General features: G+C 38.6%; 1 protein-coding gene across 1 annotated transcript in view; it reads left to right on the top strand.

Annotated features, from left to right (window-relative positions):
- slc35f1 (solute carrier family 35 member F1) overlaps nt 1–17,541 on the top strand; it is a 114,195-nt gene that overhangs the window by 41,939 nt on the left and 54,715 nt on the right. Inside the window, exon 2 of the mRNA XM_067383183.1 lies at nt 578–753. Coding sequence (XP_067239284.1) covers nt 578–753 — 176 coding nt within the window. The remainder of the gene's footprint in view (nt 1–577; nt 754–17,541) is intronic.

Below are 17,541 nucleotides of genomic sequence, written 5' to 3'. Positions count from 1 at the left end.
CAACAAAAGCTGCTATGGAGTCCAGTCTGAAGGTCTGGCTACGTGAGACTAATCTGTTGCTAACCGCCGTGCCACAATTCCGACGTGGATCATTATGGATAGCCATATAGATACAGTACCTTAAACTAATTTTTCTCCAAGGTTTTTGAGATTTATGCTTCAACTTATTGAAACACTCCATAACCAGCACAGTTATATGTATACTAACCACCACAATTTAGCTGGTTCTATAATTTGCATTGCTTTACATGTGTCCTTCTGTCAAAATTAATGTCAGCATGAAATAGAAGTTGCAATAGACTTTTCTTCCCTATTGTGACACATATTTGAGTGAAACAGCTTCTTGAATAAGAAAAAACGTTGGGCGGGATTTGATTTTGTCCATCAGGAATTGATTGGATGGTTGTGGTTTGCTATTGCTGTGATGTCATGCGACAGGTTGCCCCTCCCTCATGCCAGTAAACACATCATCAGAGAAGAGATGTCGCTGCAAGAGGGAGGGGCAGTACATACTTACAGTACAGTTTCTCTATGGATCTGTGTGATATGGGACTGACTCCTGGGTTTCCGTTCACAGGGAACTTCTCCTCACGCTGGCTCTCGGCCAGGTCTTATCGCTGCTCATCTGTGGGATTGGCCTGACCAGCAAATACCTGGCGGATGATTACCATGCCAACACCCCAGTGTTTCAGGGCTTTCTCAACTACATCCTGCTGTTCCTGGTCTACACTACCACACTTGCAGTCAGGCAAGGTAAGGGGCGGCTCCTCAGGTTTCTGTGCAGTTTAATAAATATACTGTCAAATGGAAACATAACGTGAGGTTATCTGTAAGACAAGGCAATGACAAGACCATAGGAACATAAATTTTTTATGAAAAACTGTCAGAAAGTTTTTTCATTAAATTTCTCTCTTCTGTGTCAAGAATGACCTCTTCTGGGATTCCGGCAGAAACTTTTAAAAACAACTAGCCTGTTTCTTTTCAGAAATATGTCAGTCAGTCTGAAAAAGGGAGTCCTGCCTTTAATTCTTATATGTAAGTTACAATTTTTATATTATTTTAAATTTTATAAACAATGTCTTTCTAAATAATACGTTATTTAAAATAATAAATAATTTTAATTATGTGAAATAAAAAGATAAATTCATTATATTCTATTTTTGTAAACAAGTAAACATAGAATGTCAGCTTACTTGTAAATAAATTATCTACACTTTTTATAAATATTAATGTATTTTATGAATGATTTACATCAAGGTTGCATATAGGGCTTGCACGATTAATCGAAATCAAAACCGAAATCGCGATTTGGCTTAGTGCAATTATGACAACGCAAAGGCTGTGATTTTTTTTTTTTTTCTTCCAATTTTTAATTAAGTAAAAATGTACACAGTGTGTTAATGAAGAGCAGCTTTGTGATCAGTAGTAAATGCTGCTCCATCTGAAAGCACTGCATATGAAAATGCAACACGCATCAAACATACAAACTTTCCAAACTTGACAAGCGTTTATGAACCTCTTTTCCAATAAAGAACATTTTTACTCCTAACTCACTTCATAACGTCATTGTTTGAAATAGCATTTTGATTAGTATTGATTAGATTAGTTTGATTAGCATTGCATTATAAATATACTTTATTATAATGGAAATACCAGAGAAGGCTTAAAGAACACAGATAAATCATGTATTGTCATAGTCGTGTGTTTATTATATTCACGTTTAATCAATCAAAGCATGTCTTTATATCTTATTTTTATTCAGTTACAGCGATAGTATGATGCCCATAGGGGGTTTCCTGGAATGACGTGCGTTATATTACTTCTCTGAGGCATATATGGAGTATCTGCTCAAGGGCGCCCTTGAGCAGATACCCCTCTCTTAAGAACTTTGAGGGAAACATATAATCAATATGTTTTTCTCCAGTGTACTGAAGTGTAAAGGATGTGTTTTCACAGTGGATGCATAAGAGGCACACTGAACTAAGTAAGGGGCCGTTTACACAATGCAATTTTAGCTAAAAATGTATAACTTTTTATGCATTTTGGCCGTTCAGAGACATCTTGTGTATTACTTTAGTCTATAGGTGCATAGTGTTTCTTTACAAAGTGACATCGCCAACTACTGGCCTGGCATGAATAATGCAGCATTTTTTGTCGTTTTCACAGATCTATGTGAACGGGGAACATTTTGACAACGTTGTCCTCTGTACGCGAAAAAAACGCAAAGGAAAAACTTTTCTGTTTTTAGCACATAGTTGTCATGTGAACATAACCTAAATGTGGGCAAACACTCCGCCTTTTGTTTTTTTTTATAATACTAAATGAAACATGTAGTGCATAATAACCCTTGTCTTAATTCAGATGTAGTAATTATATGTTTTGTATTTCTAAACATTTGATGTATAGAAATGTCTAGACGGCAAGTCAGGTTAAAGGTGTCAAGCTCAAGTTTTATTCTTTAATTGATTTCATGTTGAGCCTCGCGTCCACGTAGAAAACTTTGACACAATGTTTTCTGGCATACTTTCAGCAGGCTAAGAATAGATATGGAAAAGAGTCTGTTCTGAGCTGAGAAATATGCCAACTCACAGTCTATTTATAACAGATCACATGTCTTTCATCTTTTTATACAGAAATGGGGTTGTTCTAATAAGCTCCTTTTAAGACCATTAATGGATGAATCATGTTTTTGAAGGATGGACCGTAAATGATTTTTGATAAATCTTTGCTGCGCTGGAATCACCATGAGGTTTCATAGTTTTAGACTATAATTAATAATAAATATTATTACTCACCTCTCTTGAATAATTGTTTCTGATTGGTTAATAATTGAAGCAATTTTTTTTGTATAAACCTGTTGAACTGTACAATTGAATCTAATATTTCCATGAAAGTGCAAGGTTTTATGTCCATTTAATTGGTAAGTAATCATGTCATAAGTGATATGTACAGTTAGTGCTCAGTATTGCAATATAAACTTAAGGATGATAGTCCAAAAACTTTAGATATACAAAGATGCACTCACATTACTATGAATGGAAAAAAGTGCAACCCGCAATATGGCAGAATAAGTCCCGCCTTCTAAATAAAAGAGCCATTCGACAATTACTAAAGTCATTGCGTCAATACAGCTGCCTTTAGAGGTGCTTTAAAAACAGTCAACGTTCTGAGACGCAAGCGTAGGACTGCACATGGGCATTGGCTTGGCCCAGCCTGAAAAATGCAGTTTTTTGTCACGATTTGAGCATTTAGAAACAAAATTTATGAGACAGTTGTTGTCAGATTTCATTGGTGATTTCAAATATGAAATTTAATCGTATGGCTTGGTAAACATTGGAGAACTTGATGTTTCCCTATTCAAAGAGATAGGAGCTGCAGTTGCATACCTGAAATAGTTTCAAAGATGGCCGCCGAGTGAAATGACTTGCCTGAAAGGGACTTTGGATAGTCCTTGATCGTCTTATCAGAATTTTCATTTGACCGTAAAACTTCATAATGACTCACTGGTACATTATCTTTTACTTTGAAAACTGAGAGACTAACTTATAAATTATAAATAAATGAAGTTGACAATTATATAAATACATAATTTATGTTTTTAAAGGCATGGTTGATCGTGATTTCACTTTTTTTTTAACTTTTGTTAGTGTGTAATGTTGCTGTTTGAGCATAAACAACATCTGCAAAGTTATGACGCTCAAAGTTCAAAGCAAAGGGAGATATTTTCTTTTAAAGAATTCTCTGTTTAAGGACTACAACAAATGGCTGGTAGGGACTACAACTAGCTTCTTCTGACATTTTCAGTGAGTCTTCTTGACTGAGGTAATCGGCGCTGCTAAAACGAGCTCTTGAAACTCCGCCCTCTGCTGGGAGCAGCAGCTCATTTGCAATTAAAGGGACACACACAAAAACGAAGCGTGACAAATTTAACATGCTATAAAAAATGATCAGTGTGTTATTTTGAGCTAAAATTTCACATACACACTCTGGGGACAACATTTTTGTAAAAATGACATTATACCACCCATTTAATATTTATTTATTTACAAAATTATATGAAAAAACTATATTATAAAAAATTACATATGACATTAAATGATATTTTATAATATAAATTAAATTGTATATACATATTTTATTAATATTATCAATTAATATATTACAGTTATTATATATTATTAATATTTATTAATGTATATTAATAAATATTACATATAATATTATAATATCAGTGTAAATACACATTGATTTAAATATACAACATCAACGTTTAGATGAAGATAGACTTTATTCATTTTTACATAAAGTATTCGTACACAAGTAAGTAGATGGTAACATTTGGGGTTTATTGGATTTTTTAGTACCTGTAATAGTCATTCTATCAAGTTTTTGTAACTCTCTTTTTCTCCCCCATAATGCATCATTTTAATTGACAAGCTTAGCGAAACTGTAGTTTGAAGCACGCAAACATTGCACATACTGCATACAAACTCATTATTTCAAGCACGCTTCTCTGAGCGAGCCGTCGGGGAGACACATCCAAGCGGCCCCTGCCAAATTGGCCCATTCTCTTTGTTCTACTCCAGTGACCAAGGAGTTGTGTCTGCAGTTTCGGTAAACACGGCCACACGCTACAGAAAGTGGGCAGGGAATGTGTGCTTTCAGAATAACGAGAGGGCAACAAGAGCAGCTGCCTGTCAGCCGCCCCGTGTCCACGAGCTCCGGCCAAACAATGATGCTCATCTTTTACAGTCCGACAACGTAGAAGCTGTCATCTTACAACAGCCTTGGTAAAGTGAAACTTGCTTTTCTCATTTCCTTCCCTTCCTGTCATCTCTTCTCACCTCTTCTGTGTACCTTGTAGCTGTCGTGACCCTCTTGCTCTGTTCAAATTGGATTTAAGCCATGAAGATGCAGAACTGGAGAAGGACTACGGAGGGAAATCAGTCTTCTCTTTCTCTCTTTCCAATCACAACTACATCACTTTTTACCGGTGCAGACATAATGTGGTTTCCTGTATTAATGCGGCCAGGCAGTTATTAATTACTCGAGTCTAATGCTGATGGCTGACAGAAATGTTTCAAGCGACAGCGTTTTGCTCTGCCGTGCGTTATTAAGCCCGATTCATATTATGGCAATTCCAGAACACTGCGCTCCGCTGATCAGAGGCAATATTAAATACACCTTGTCTAACTTTTAATAAATTTAGAAAGCTTTCAGAGCCAGCCAATCCTCCGAGGAACCTTTGAAAATGGAACAACGCTATCATTTTTTGATCCCAGTGGGTATTTCTTTTGTATTGTAAAATAATTGTTTTTTTCTGATGCATCTGTTTGTTTCATATATAGTTTTCTGAGGTGTTCACACACCAATTTCATTGTATAAATGGCCTTTTGATACCGTACTGTATCAAGTTAGCTGCGTTAGTATCAAGTTCGGTGATATTGAAAGATAAAATTGAAAGAATAGTCTTCCAAAGCATGGGAGAAACAGTGTACCAGAATAAGCCCTTCTACCCAGTGTGAGGATGCAAACCGAGTCAGAATAGGTCTTGTTCCAGCAGGGTCGTGTCTGCCCAGCATATGGCTCTCTCTCCCATTGTTTCAGGAATAGAAAACAAATGCAATTGCGTGCCAGAATTCTTCTTACCAATCTGTCAGCTCTGCGCCATGGCTGCCAAGTGGACGCTGGCAAAGAGAAATGAGTGCGTGGCAATAACTGTTATAATCTCAAAAAAAAGCTGAAAACATTTGCTGTGAGGGAAGTGGTAGGAAAATAGAGGAAATCATGTGTGAAAACTGCACTTGTTTTTTTCAGCTGCTTTGCCTTTGATCAGACCTCAGATTTGGTGCTGTCCTAAATGCCGCCCTCAACCCATTTTGGTGATGAAATGCTAAATTGACTTATGGCCATTTGTTTACTGTCTGTACATTTGTTCTAGAAACAGAAACATAACAATTTACATTGCATATACAGTCACAATTTACATGGTATGCATAATTTTTGTTATTACGCCTTTGCCGAAATTATTTATATTCATCCAGTCTACAACATGAAGATATTTATATCATTGTCTGTACAAATTTAAGGAATAACTGACAATGGGCTTTTGAATTATTAGAAAATATTGCACACCCGAGGTAGAGAGAGAGATGAAGTGTGTGTGAATTACCTGAGTCTGTGCGTCTCTCAACAGTGTTCAGCAACAGCTTCTCTACTAATAATGAAACTGTAAGTTTATCTGCTTCAAGAACAGTGGCGTTATTACCTCGCTTGTGAGAAATGTCATGTAGCTCTTAAAGTGCACCTAATATGTCCCTTCTATAAGATGTAATATGAATCTCTGGTGTCCCCAGAATGTGTCTATGAAGTTTTGTCTTAAAATACCCCACAGATAATTTATTATAGCTTGTCAAATTTGCCCCTATTTGGGTGTGAGAAAAAACATGCTGTTTTTGTGTGTCTCTTTAAATGCAAATGAGCTGCTGCTGCCGGCCCCCTTTCCAGAAGAGGGCGGAGCTTTAACAGCTTGTGCTTGGGTTGCTCAACAACAAAGCTGGAGAATCTCACGCAGCCAAAATGACGATTGTCAGTAACGGTGTTCATCCTTATGTTGTTTAAACCGGAGTCGGACACTGACGGAGAGACTCAGGAAGAAGTTACAACTTTTAGAATGCAACTGGAGATTTCTGAATGGTTAGTGGATAAATTTATGTAGTTGCTGTGGAGTTGATTCAACTCATCGACTAGCATGTGCCGTCATGTTAATCTTTTGCACAAATCCAGCATTGAATTGACCCTCGTTTGTGAAGCAGTCCGGCGTAAAATGACAGCATGCCAACAACACTCTACTACAACAACTCTTCCTCTTTGTTGCGTGTTCTCGGGGACAGGGCTTATGTAAATTTTGAGGTTTGAGATGTCACCAACACAGGAAGAAGCTCGTTGTAGTCCTTTGTTGTAGTCTTTAAAAAGCAATTTCTGTGAAAGAAATGTGACCCGTCACGGAAACCAGGGACACAAGTCGGCAGCACAACTATTGGGCAAACTGAGGGTGTTTTTTTTTCAAAATTGGTGATTTTCGTTTTTTTTTGCAGAATCTGTTAGTTGAGATCATGAAGAAGCATCTCCGTGTTAGATAGCAGTATTGGTTTATTTAAAAGCGTACATTTTGAGGTTGAAATCGGCTTGTTTTTCAGAGATTCTATCTCGCAGTAGGGGCGTGTCATTGTCTGTTTGTATTTCCATACTGGAATCGGATACGCCGGCTTTTGTTTCTTTTGTTATTGCCGCCGCCAAGGGAAGCGTGGCTACTCATTTATGCAGTGCTCTGGCCGGCTCTAGCTGATATCAAAATTTAATGAAGATGGACGCCAAAAAGACTATCGCAGACGAGCTGAACCGTGGCCGTTACACCGAAAATGTTTTGAAGTACAACATACGGCTGGATTCTTTAGCTGCGGAAAAAGAGTGGCAATTATTGGACATTTAGAGGCAAACATACGCATAGTGCAAACTTCGGAGATGGTTACATCCACAAAGAAGACCCTGACAAAGAGAAAGTGTGCCCGAACAACTTATTTCATTGGAGGCAACAAGATCTTTTCTGTTTCTTATGGGGTGAGTTTCCATAAACATCAAAGTTTGTTGTTTTGTGTTCATTCTAAGAACGTTATCTCATGTGTCTATTGTTATTAGCTAGCTCAGGACTGTCGTTTTAATTGTAATCGTTAGCATCGTATCACTTGCCAAAAACCCCCATTACTATAATGGGCTTTTAGGTGGTAATGTTAGCATGTTAATTTGAATAACGCTTCAACTGCTTGAATTGACTGGTGAGAATGACTTAGCTCATGTAAACCTTACTATTCTTGAATTGAATGTGACGCTAATAATTTTAGCCAGTTACTACTTCTTAACAAGGATTTACTAATGTAATTAGATTAAATTCCTACGTAAGTAAAAGTATAAAGTATCCGTAGCCGTAAAGTGTGCGTTATAAGTCAAAAGTAAAAGTATTGAAGAGTTTAATGTACAGGATTTTTTTAATCCTTTGACTCAAACCAGGTCTAACCACTAACTGAGGTCTAAACCAGGACAGTTATCATAGAATCCTGTTCAAAAAGTTCTAATGTCAAAAAAGATAAATTACTGACATTTACAATGCACATTATCCTTTATTATTAATAGTATGCGGTCCGATTTTCCTGTTGCGTCTGTCGTTGCTTTGCAACCATGCAGCTTTACGGGGGTATGGCTTATCTAAATGAGATGTAAATGAGCCCTATTGTCACTCCCAGCAGGTGAGAACAGGCGAGAACTGCAAAATCTTTAGGTCATTTTCTGAGCTTTTTTGAGTGCCTACCTTCAAATGGCCACAACTTCTCCAAATATTATCAGATTTCCATGTGTTACACATCGTTGGAAAGCTTGGAGACTACACTTTCAGAATCTGTGAATAACTCAAAATGCCCCAGAACCGACTTGTGTCCCTACTTTCCGTGACTGGTCACAAATATCTCCCTTTGCATTGAACCTTGAACATCATAACTTTGCAGATGTTGTTTATGCTCAAACAGCAACATTACACACTGAAAAAAGGGAAGTCATAATTAAGGACTAACTTTAAGTTGCTAACCTATTTTGCTGATAAATAAATAAAATTTTGTCATCACGCTGCTGGCATTTTTAAACAAGCGGTGTTCCCATTGAAAACATATTATAAAAAATATGCTGATGTTAGAGAAAAAAAAAAAAAAACACTTTGGTGGACACAAGCTCAACAGGTGGCCTAAGACCACCAGTCTCTGCCATTTAGGACAGGGTCTACTGCAGGTGTAGAGTTCCATTATACTCTGTGCCTTTTGGCCTTGAGCTGTGAAGAGCCACACCCCCTCACATTCATCACTGCCATAATCTGACATTAGAGGCTTGGACAACTTGTACAGTAATTGTTACTCTCTCCTACAGAGCTGCATTCAATAAGATAATTAATCATTTTGATGTGATACCCCTGATATTGATTTTACCCTGCTGTGATTTGTTTTTACTCTGGCATCTACACACGTCTAGAGAGCAGGCATCAGGAACCTTTTGAATCGCTGATATTAGGGTGCAGTTATTTTTTAGATGTTTTAAAGTTTGATTTCCTGGTGGATTGCTGCAGTGAAATCAGTCCATTTTATCTATTTATCTATCTTTTCACAGCTTGTCTTGGACAAAACATCCATTTACAAAGAATAACTTATAAGCATTATAAGCATTTTACTTCCCAACATGAATCAAGGCAAGATGTTTGATGGAAAAGAATGGTAATGATTTTTTGGAGTGAATTCACATTATTCAAACTGTTGGCATTTGCTATGTGATGCCTTTTTGTTTTGGTGTAACTCATATAGGGCCCTATGAAAATGAAATCCATTTTATTATTTCCCCAAATTTTTTCCTCGATTTTTTGTTTTTTCCCCCCCAAATTCTGTTATCATTATTTTATCTCACATTCTGTTTTATATTTCTGGATTCCATTTTAATGGTTTAACTAAGGTTTAATAATCAGAAAGCATGTCAATAAATTGAACTCATAAGACTGTAATAACAATGTAATATTTATTAATTTTTTTTTTTTCAGAAATTCTGTGTTTGTTGTAAAGTTTCTGGAATTATGATTTAATACAAATGTATTGTCAAAAATGGTGGTAATCAAATAAAGGCATAAAACATTAACAATTTAAAGATGCAATATGTAAGTTTTTTGATTAAAATATCCCAAAAAACACTAGAACAATGATATATATTTTGTTGACTTTTGTTGATGGATTTATTTTGTAGAAACCATGGAAACACCAAAGACGCTTTAATATATTTTGTGTTTTATTACACAGGCGAACAACTTTGGATACATTCATTGACAGAAAACTAATCACGTTATATAGCTCAACACAGTAAGTCTTATTGTTTAAACCTTGTGTTTTTATATTTACCACGAGTACCATGTTTTACCATGCCTAATATCGATTCAGCTTAATACAGTGTGCAACAGTGTCTCATAGTAGCCGCCGAGCGAATGCACAGAGTAGCATTATAACAACTTTCAACACACAAATGTATCTAATATGATTAAACAGCGCTGCATTACCCCACATACTTTACACATGACCGGAACAAGTGGAAGTGCTCGTCTGTGGCATAATAAAAGCTCCACTGCTCTTGAGCCGCGTATCTTGCTCGTCTCTTATTAGCAATTGCTGGAACGGCCTCATTCTGCTACAATAACTTTCAGCCACACCCTTCTTCATACTACAGTAATGTTAATAAATCTATAATAGATTAGCTCATTCATGGATATGATTTCTGCCCGAGTCCCATCGGATTTTTTTCCACCAGCTGTAGACGTGAAGACAACACCTCCCATGATTCTGTGAAATCAAGGCGTCATCAAGCTATGCACATTATGGTGAAAATTCCATCAGCATTAAGGCCCTACTTACTCTGCCTTCAGATGCATTTCAAAAGCATGAAATACCCTGTTGACATTGTAGGATATACAAGCAAAATGCATTCTATATATTGTTGGAGAATAGGTGGCCTCCGCTTTGTGTTTGCAGTCAGTTTATAGCATATCCAACCACAGCATCTTCATTATCTCCTGCGAAATCGAGTGCTAGGATTGCTGGGTAATATGCGAGGTCAGTCCTTTGTCCTTTACGTTGATGATTACCCCGGAAAGCTTCTTTATTGGCTTTTTAGAGGCCAGCTGTATCCACTCCTCCTCACTGACACAGATTAGAAGTGTTGAGCTGGCAGGAGTGAGGGAAGAGATTTATTGTTTGCATTGCTACAATGCCTTGACTCTATTCTGTTCCCTCCACGGACAGATAATCAATAAACTGTGTCCACAAGATGATGGGGCGTGCATGATTCCTCCTCGCCCAGTGTTGAGTGAGAATAAGCCCTTCACGACCACACACGCATATATTCAATTCAGCTTTTTTGGAGGTTTTGTTGGAGTGAGTCTGCAATGGCATACCATATTACTTCATGTACATTTCTGTAGCTAAACTCAGTTTGGTTCTGTTAAAGCCAAGGTCATGGGTTTGATTCTTAGCAAACAACACACATACAGATAAAATATTGAATGCATTGCAAGTCTAAACATGAAGAATTCAGAGCACAATAACTTCTAAACAGTGTTTAATCCATTTCAGCTCAGGTTTTCACAAGTTTTGTTGAAAAAATCTTTGATGTTTAAATTAGTAAATGTTCATACATCTGGTTAAATTTGGTCTGTTTGCCATGTTTTAATAATTTTCATTTTGTCTATATGTAAATATGCAGACGTAGTCTATGCACGGTATACAAATTGTCTGTATGCACAGATGACCTACTTTCTACATTTGCCAACATGTGCAGTATAGTAAAAGTGTGCGCAAAATGTATCCCACAGTGCATCATGAGCATCCATTTACAATGTGACGATAAATGGAAGCAATATTAAAGAGCTATCATACTGCTTATTATATACTCTACACTGCCAAGGAAACAGTATAAGGCTACCATATGATACATTGTTGTCATCTGAAAAAATGAAAATGAAATATGGCTAGTTTGTCATTGTTCCCTGTTCCCTTTAATCAAAGATTAAAGATTGCAGCAATAGCAAACCACAATGATCCAATGATTCAATCAATTCCTGATGGACAAAATAAAATCCCACCCTACATTTTTTTCTTGTTCGAGAGGCCGTTTGACTCCGATATACATCACAATAGGGAAGAAAAGCATTGCAACTTCTGTTTCATGCCGACTTTAAAGGGATAGTATGGCGAGCAGGGCGGGCGAGAGCCGTGAGGGAACGGTGCGAGGGCGGTGACGCGAGAGATAATGAGTTCCACCTGTGAGGCGCACCGGCCTTGAGTCTCTCACGGAGGAGCTCCGGAAGCATAAAAGGAGGAGCGACGACAGTGAAGGATGTGAGAGGACCAGGCCTGGACGCTGCTGTTCGCCGTGGGCCGGAGCCTGCTGTCGTCCGCCATGAAGGGGAGGAGCAGGGAACAGCGGACTCGCTGCCGGCTGCCCTCAGTCAGAGGAACCATCGCTGGCTGCCAGGGGGCGGAGGAGGATCGAGCCGCCCACCATCACATGGCACCGCGAGGAAGAGCCTCTCGGTTGGCTGAGGACCAAGCGGCAGTGTGTCTTGGAACCGGACCAAGAATTTTTTTTCCCTCTCTTCCCTCTCTCGTTCTGTCGTTCCTTATGCTTCGGTCTCCTTTCTCTCGTCTCGTCTGTCCTTACCCCCAGGTGCTGCGGCCGCCGAGACAGGCCCCGGGGGGGGAGTAGAGCGCAGTCTCGGGAGTACCCCCGGCCTGCGAGGGGCGATGGGGTATGTGGCGAGCAGGGCGGGCGAGAGCCGTGAGGGAACGGCACGAGGCCGGTGATGCGAGAGATAATGAGCTCCACCTGCGAGGCGCACCGGCCTTGAGTCTCTCACGGAGGAGCTCCGGAAGCATAAAAGGAGGAGCGACGACAGCGAAGGACGAGAGAGGACCAGGCCTGGATATTATTTTATGTTTTATTATGTTTGTGTGGCCGGCAGACGTCCGCAAGGGTCTGCAGGCATTACTTTCGTTTTGAATTTGTTTATTTTGGAATTAAAGTTGTGTTGAACATTCGCCGGTTCCCGCCTCCTTCTTCCTTATCTACGGACTGTGTTACATTGGTGCCGAAACCCGGGAGGAAGGAGGGACATGCTATCGGAGAGCCCTTGCTGCTGAGGGGGATCACGGTGCTGCGGAGTTTGGGCATCGCGGGAGTGTGAAGACCGCGAGAGGCTGCCCGAGGCGGTGGTGCTGGAGCCTAGTGACAGGTGGGACGGAGAGCTTGCTGCCATGCTCCTGGGACGGGGTGGGGTGGCTACCGTCCAAGAGGGAGCGGAGGAGTCACCGCTGTTCGCCGTGGGCCGGAGCCTGCTGCTGTCCGCCATGAAGGGGAGGAGCAGGGAACGGCGGACTCGCTGCCGGCTGCCCTCAGTCGGAGGAGCCATCACCGGCCGCCAGGGGGCGGAGGAGGATCGAGCCATCCACCGAGCGTCCAGTGCCATCGCATGGCACCGTGAGGAAGAGCCTCTCGGCTGGCTGAGGACCGAGCGGCAGTGTGTCCAAGATTTTTTTTCCCTCTCTTCCCTCTCTCAATCTGTCACTCCCTGTGCTTCCGTCTCCTTTCTCTCGACTCGTCTGTCCTTACTCCCAGGTGCTGCGGCCACCGAGAGAGGCCCCAGGCGGGGAGTAGAATGCAGTCTCGGGAGTACCCCCCGGCCTGCGAGGGGCGATGGGGGTATGTGGCGAGCCTTGAGGGAACGGCGCGAGGCCGGTGACGTGAGAGATAATGAGCTCCACCTGCGAGGCGCACCGGCCTTGAGTCTCTCACGGAGGAGCTCCGGAAGCATAAAAGGAGGAGCGACGACAGTGAAGAACGAGAGAGGACCAGGCCTGGATATTATTTTATGTTATATTATTTTGGTGTGGCTGGCAGACGTCCGCAAGGGTCTGCCGGCATTACTTTCGTTTTTTGGAATTAAAGTTGTGTTGAATGTTCGCTGGTTTCCGCCTCGTCCTTCCTTATCTACGGACTGTGTTACAGATAGTTCAACCAAAAATGAAAATTCTGTCATCATTTACTTCCCCTCAAGTTGTTCCAAACCTGTATACATTTAATTGTTCTGCTGTACATAAAGGAAGACCTCGCCCCCCATTGACTACCATAGTATTTTCTTTCCCTACTCTTTTGTGTTCAGCAGAACAAATAAATGTACACAGGTTTAAATAACTTGAGGGTAAGTAAATGATGACAGAATTTTCATTTTTGGGTGAACTATCCCTTTAATACCACCAAAATTTGGCACAAACCAAGTCAAAACCCATATATATATAGGAAAAAATATATATATTCAACTTTTATTCCATGATTCCACAATTGTTTGATTAACATTAATGAAGCAGACAGCCTATATTAAGAGCTACTGTATCACACAGATCTAATATATTGTTACACATCAGATGTTTTTCCCCAACTGTAATTATGTGTGTATATCGGGATTGCACGCTGTCGGAGGCATTTTTGTGCGCATGCTTCGGATCTGTCAGTCAGCGCGAGTGAGATCGTTTCGTTTACATCAGCATGAGTTTGAAAATCACATTTCATTGCTTCAGACTCGCCATCAAGAATTCGCTATGAATCTTCACTAAGTTGGAATGTTGCGATTTACAACGATATCAAACTTGTGCTGAGGGGAAACGCCAGTCGTCCAGAAGCCAGCAGAGAAAAATGGCATTATTCATAGACAAGAGGCTACTTGTAGATGTTTAATTGCTATTTGAAGCATTTGAATCACTAGACGAGGGCTTAATAAACTTATTTTTGTGAAAACCTCAATTTCAATCAAAATTTACATTTTTCACTTGTTTTGCCTGTAGATCGAAATTCACATTCTGACTCATTTTGCCAGCACGGCAGGTCACATATGATTTGTGCACCTTATGTAATTCATTTAATCTATTCTTTGGAGTCAGTCTACAATCTCTGATGTACACCTGCAATTAGGATATCTGATCCAGTTATTAGTATTTTGTTGGTAATGGGAGATCAGATAATGAGTCTCTGGAAGGGTCCTTGAGTCTCAGGAGTGATCATATTAGTTCTATAAGGCTTTTAGTAATTGCCAAAGTAAATGTAGCTGCACAGATGATTTCTGCATTATTTATTGATTTAATGGCTGCTTTTATCATAAGTGCTTCCTGTTCTCCTGAGTATAGCTGTTTTTTTCTTGACTGCTGCATTGTATTGTACTTGAGGCTTTTCTTTGCGGTTTATACTGCATCATAGGATCACCACCAAGAATGATAACCATAAAGTTAACTAACGATAAATATTAGCGTCCACATTAAAGCACAATAGCGTTCTGTTTATTCTAAGCACGTGCTGCAGTTTTGTCATCTACTGCTTGAGGTCTTAAAGGAGGAAGGATTCTGATTGGCTGTCAGTGTTTTTCAATATATTTTAAAATGTAATTTATTCCTGTGATGGCAAAGTTGAATTTTCAGCATCATTACTCCAGTCTTCAGTGTCACATGATCCTTCAGAAATCTTTCTAATGTTGATTCGCTTATCAGTGTTGAAAAAACTGTTGTGCTGCTTAATTTTTTTGTGATATTTTTTTGTGATATCTTTTTATATATTTGTAGGATTGTCTGCTGAATAGAAAGAAAAAACAGCATTTATTTTAAATTTTTTATAGCATTATAAATGTCTTTACTGTCAAATTTGAGCAATGTAATGTATCCTATAATGAATAAAAGTATTACTTACTAAAAGAAACTTACTGACCCCAAAACTTTTGAAAAGTGTATATATTTCTTTTTTCAAACAAAGCTTTTTGGTCATGAATTTAACTTCACTTTTTCTACAAACCTGAGATCAGCAAGCCGCTCTCATTCGCAACTTTAAAGACATATAGGCACTGCACTGCCAGTGTGAGAAAGAGTCTTCAGTCGAGAGATCCATCTTTAGAAACTCTGGTTAACACAGTGGGATTTGTCAGTGCTCTCTGGGAATAGGTTTATTATATGGTCTCTCAGAATGACCTGTCTTTAAGAGTAATTTTCTCTTCCTTGTTTGACCAGCATGCTCTCCCCAGTCAGTCCCTTTAACAAGCTCTATGATGACATCTCTATCACAGCTGCTGCCTGTGGTCATCCTGTTAAAGTCAATATAATGGCACACACCATTAACATTCTCACAAATGGGAGATGGGAATAGATATGATTTAAAATCAAAACGTTGGAGGCCTCATGGAGAATGGTTCAGTGTCACATATCCTTATAAAGCTGAGAGGAACAGACTGTTAGTACACTCAAATTGCTCAATTTTTACTCACCCACATGTCGTTCCAAACCTATATGATTTTTTTTTCTTCTGTAGAAGACAACAGTGTTAAATGAGGACAAGCACATTTTTTTTTAAATCATACTTCCCAAAAAAGGTTGAGTATGATTGCATCTTATACTTTTTAAATAAATAAAAATATGATCTGATATACCAAATAATATAAATATTTTATAATGATAATGACATTGTATCTGCCACAATGTTTGTGCATATCCACTCTCTCTTCTGAGAGATTTTAGATCTTACCTGCTGTTTCTGTCATGTTTCCAGTACTTGTATGCTCTGTTGTTGTTTTTAGATAAAGCAGATTTAAAGAGATAGTTCACCCCGAAATGAAAATTAAGTCATTAATTACTCACCTTGGTGGTGTTCTATTGCCGTATACCCTTCTTTCTTTAATGGACCACAAAAGTAGAATTAAAAATAAATTTAAAAAAAATTCCCGCTTGCGCTCTTCCATATAATGGGGTCAATGACGTGACAGGTCATTTTTTGTCCAAAACGCCTCAATAAAAAACAAAGATATGACATCCAAATTATGTAAGGTAGTACAACTAGATCTCTTTTATTGAATTCAAAAGGTTTTATTTTTATTTTTTGCTACATATAAAAGCTATTTTGAAGTGTCAAAGGGTCATTCGGTTTAACCGTCCAAAGGCCAATACAGCCATTTCATTTGGGATTAAAACATCTTAAAATGTAATAAATGTATATATTTTTTATTCTGGCCTGATTTTATAACATCATATATCAACGTGCAACATGTTATTAAAATGTGTAGAAGTAATTGCTTTGTTATGAGAATGAACGGAAAAATTAATTTCATTGATGTCATTTGGAGTAACCAATATAAAGGGTCCATTTTAAATCAAGTCATGTGACAGGATGTGACATCATTCAGACACCTGCAAAGGACCACATGGTTGTAACTTACTCTTTCAACTATTTGAAAAGTTCATGTTTTCACTTGCTCATACGCATGTCCTGAAAAAGGTCATTTGGTACAACCGCTATAAAACATGGAAATTTTAATATTTTAAAAACTTATCAGATATAAAATGCTTGATTGTCCTAGCTAGATATCAGCCTGTTAGCATTGTTTGAAAACATTGTCATTCGGTATAACCAAAAATGTCATTCAGTAAAACTGAAATTTTTGGGTGACAAATTTTGTCCATCTTGTAAAAAAGTGTTAATTGAATATAAAAACCACATAATCTCATTGTTAACACTTAATAAAACTTCAAAATGATTATTATATACATTATGTTTTATGTTTTTTTTTTTTTTTTTACACTTTTAAAAACATAACAGTGACTAGTAAACAGTATCAAGCTTTAAAAAAAAAAAAAAAAAAAAGATGCAAAAGCATCACAGAATGATTGCATACATCATGTTGTGTATTTCAAGTGTTCTGGGGGTATATGATATGAAATTTAATGTATTATTTAATAAAAATCTTGATCTTGGCCATTGGTCACCTGAAGTGAATGTCCATTGTGTTCTTCGTAACAAGAAGTTGTCACATTTACGTCGCTCAACTGTCATTCTGACTGTCATCAGACAATCAGAGTTCTGGTATTATGATCTCCGGTTACTGTA

Source organism: Chanodichthys erythropterus, chromosome 4, assembly GCF_024489055.1.
Source record: "Chanodichthys erythropterus isolate Z2021 chromosome 4, ASM2448905v1, whole genome shotgun sequence".
Lineage (NCBI taxonomy): Eukaryota > Metazoa > Chordata > Actinopteri > Cypriniformes > Xenocyprididae > Chanodichthys > Chanodichthys erythropterus.
This window is presented reverse-complemented; position numbering and strand designations above follow the sequence as displayed.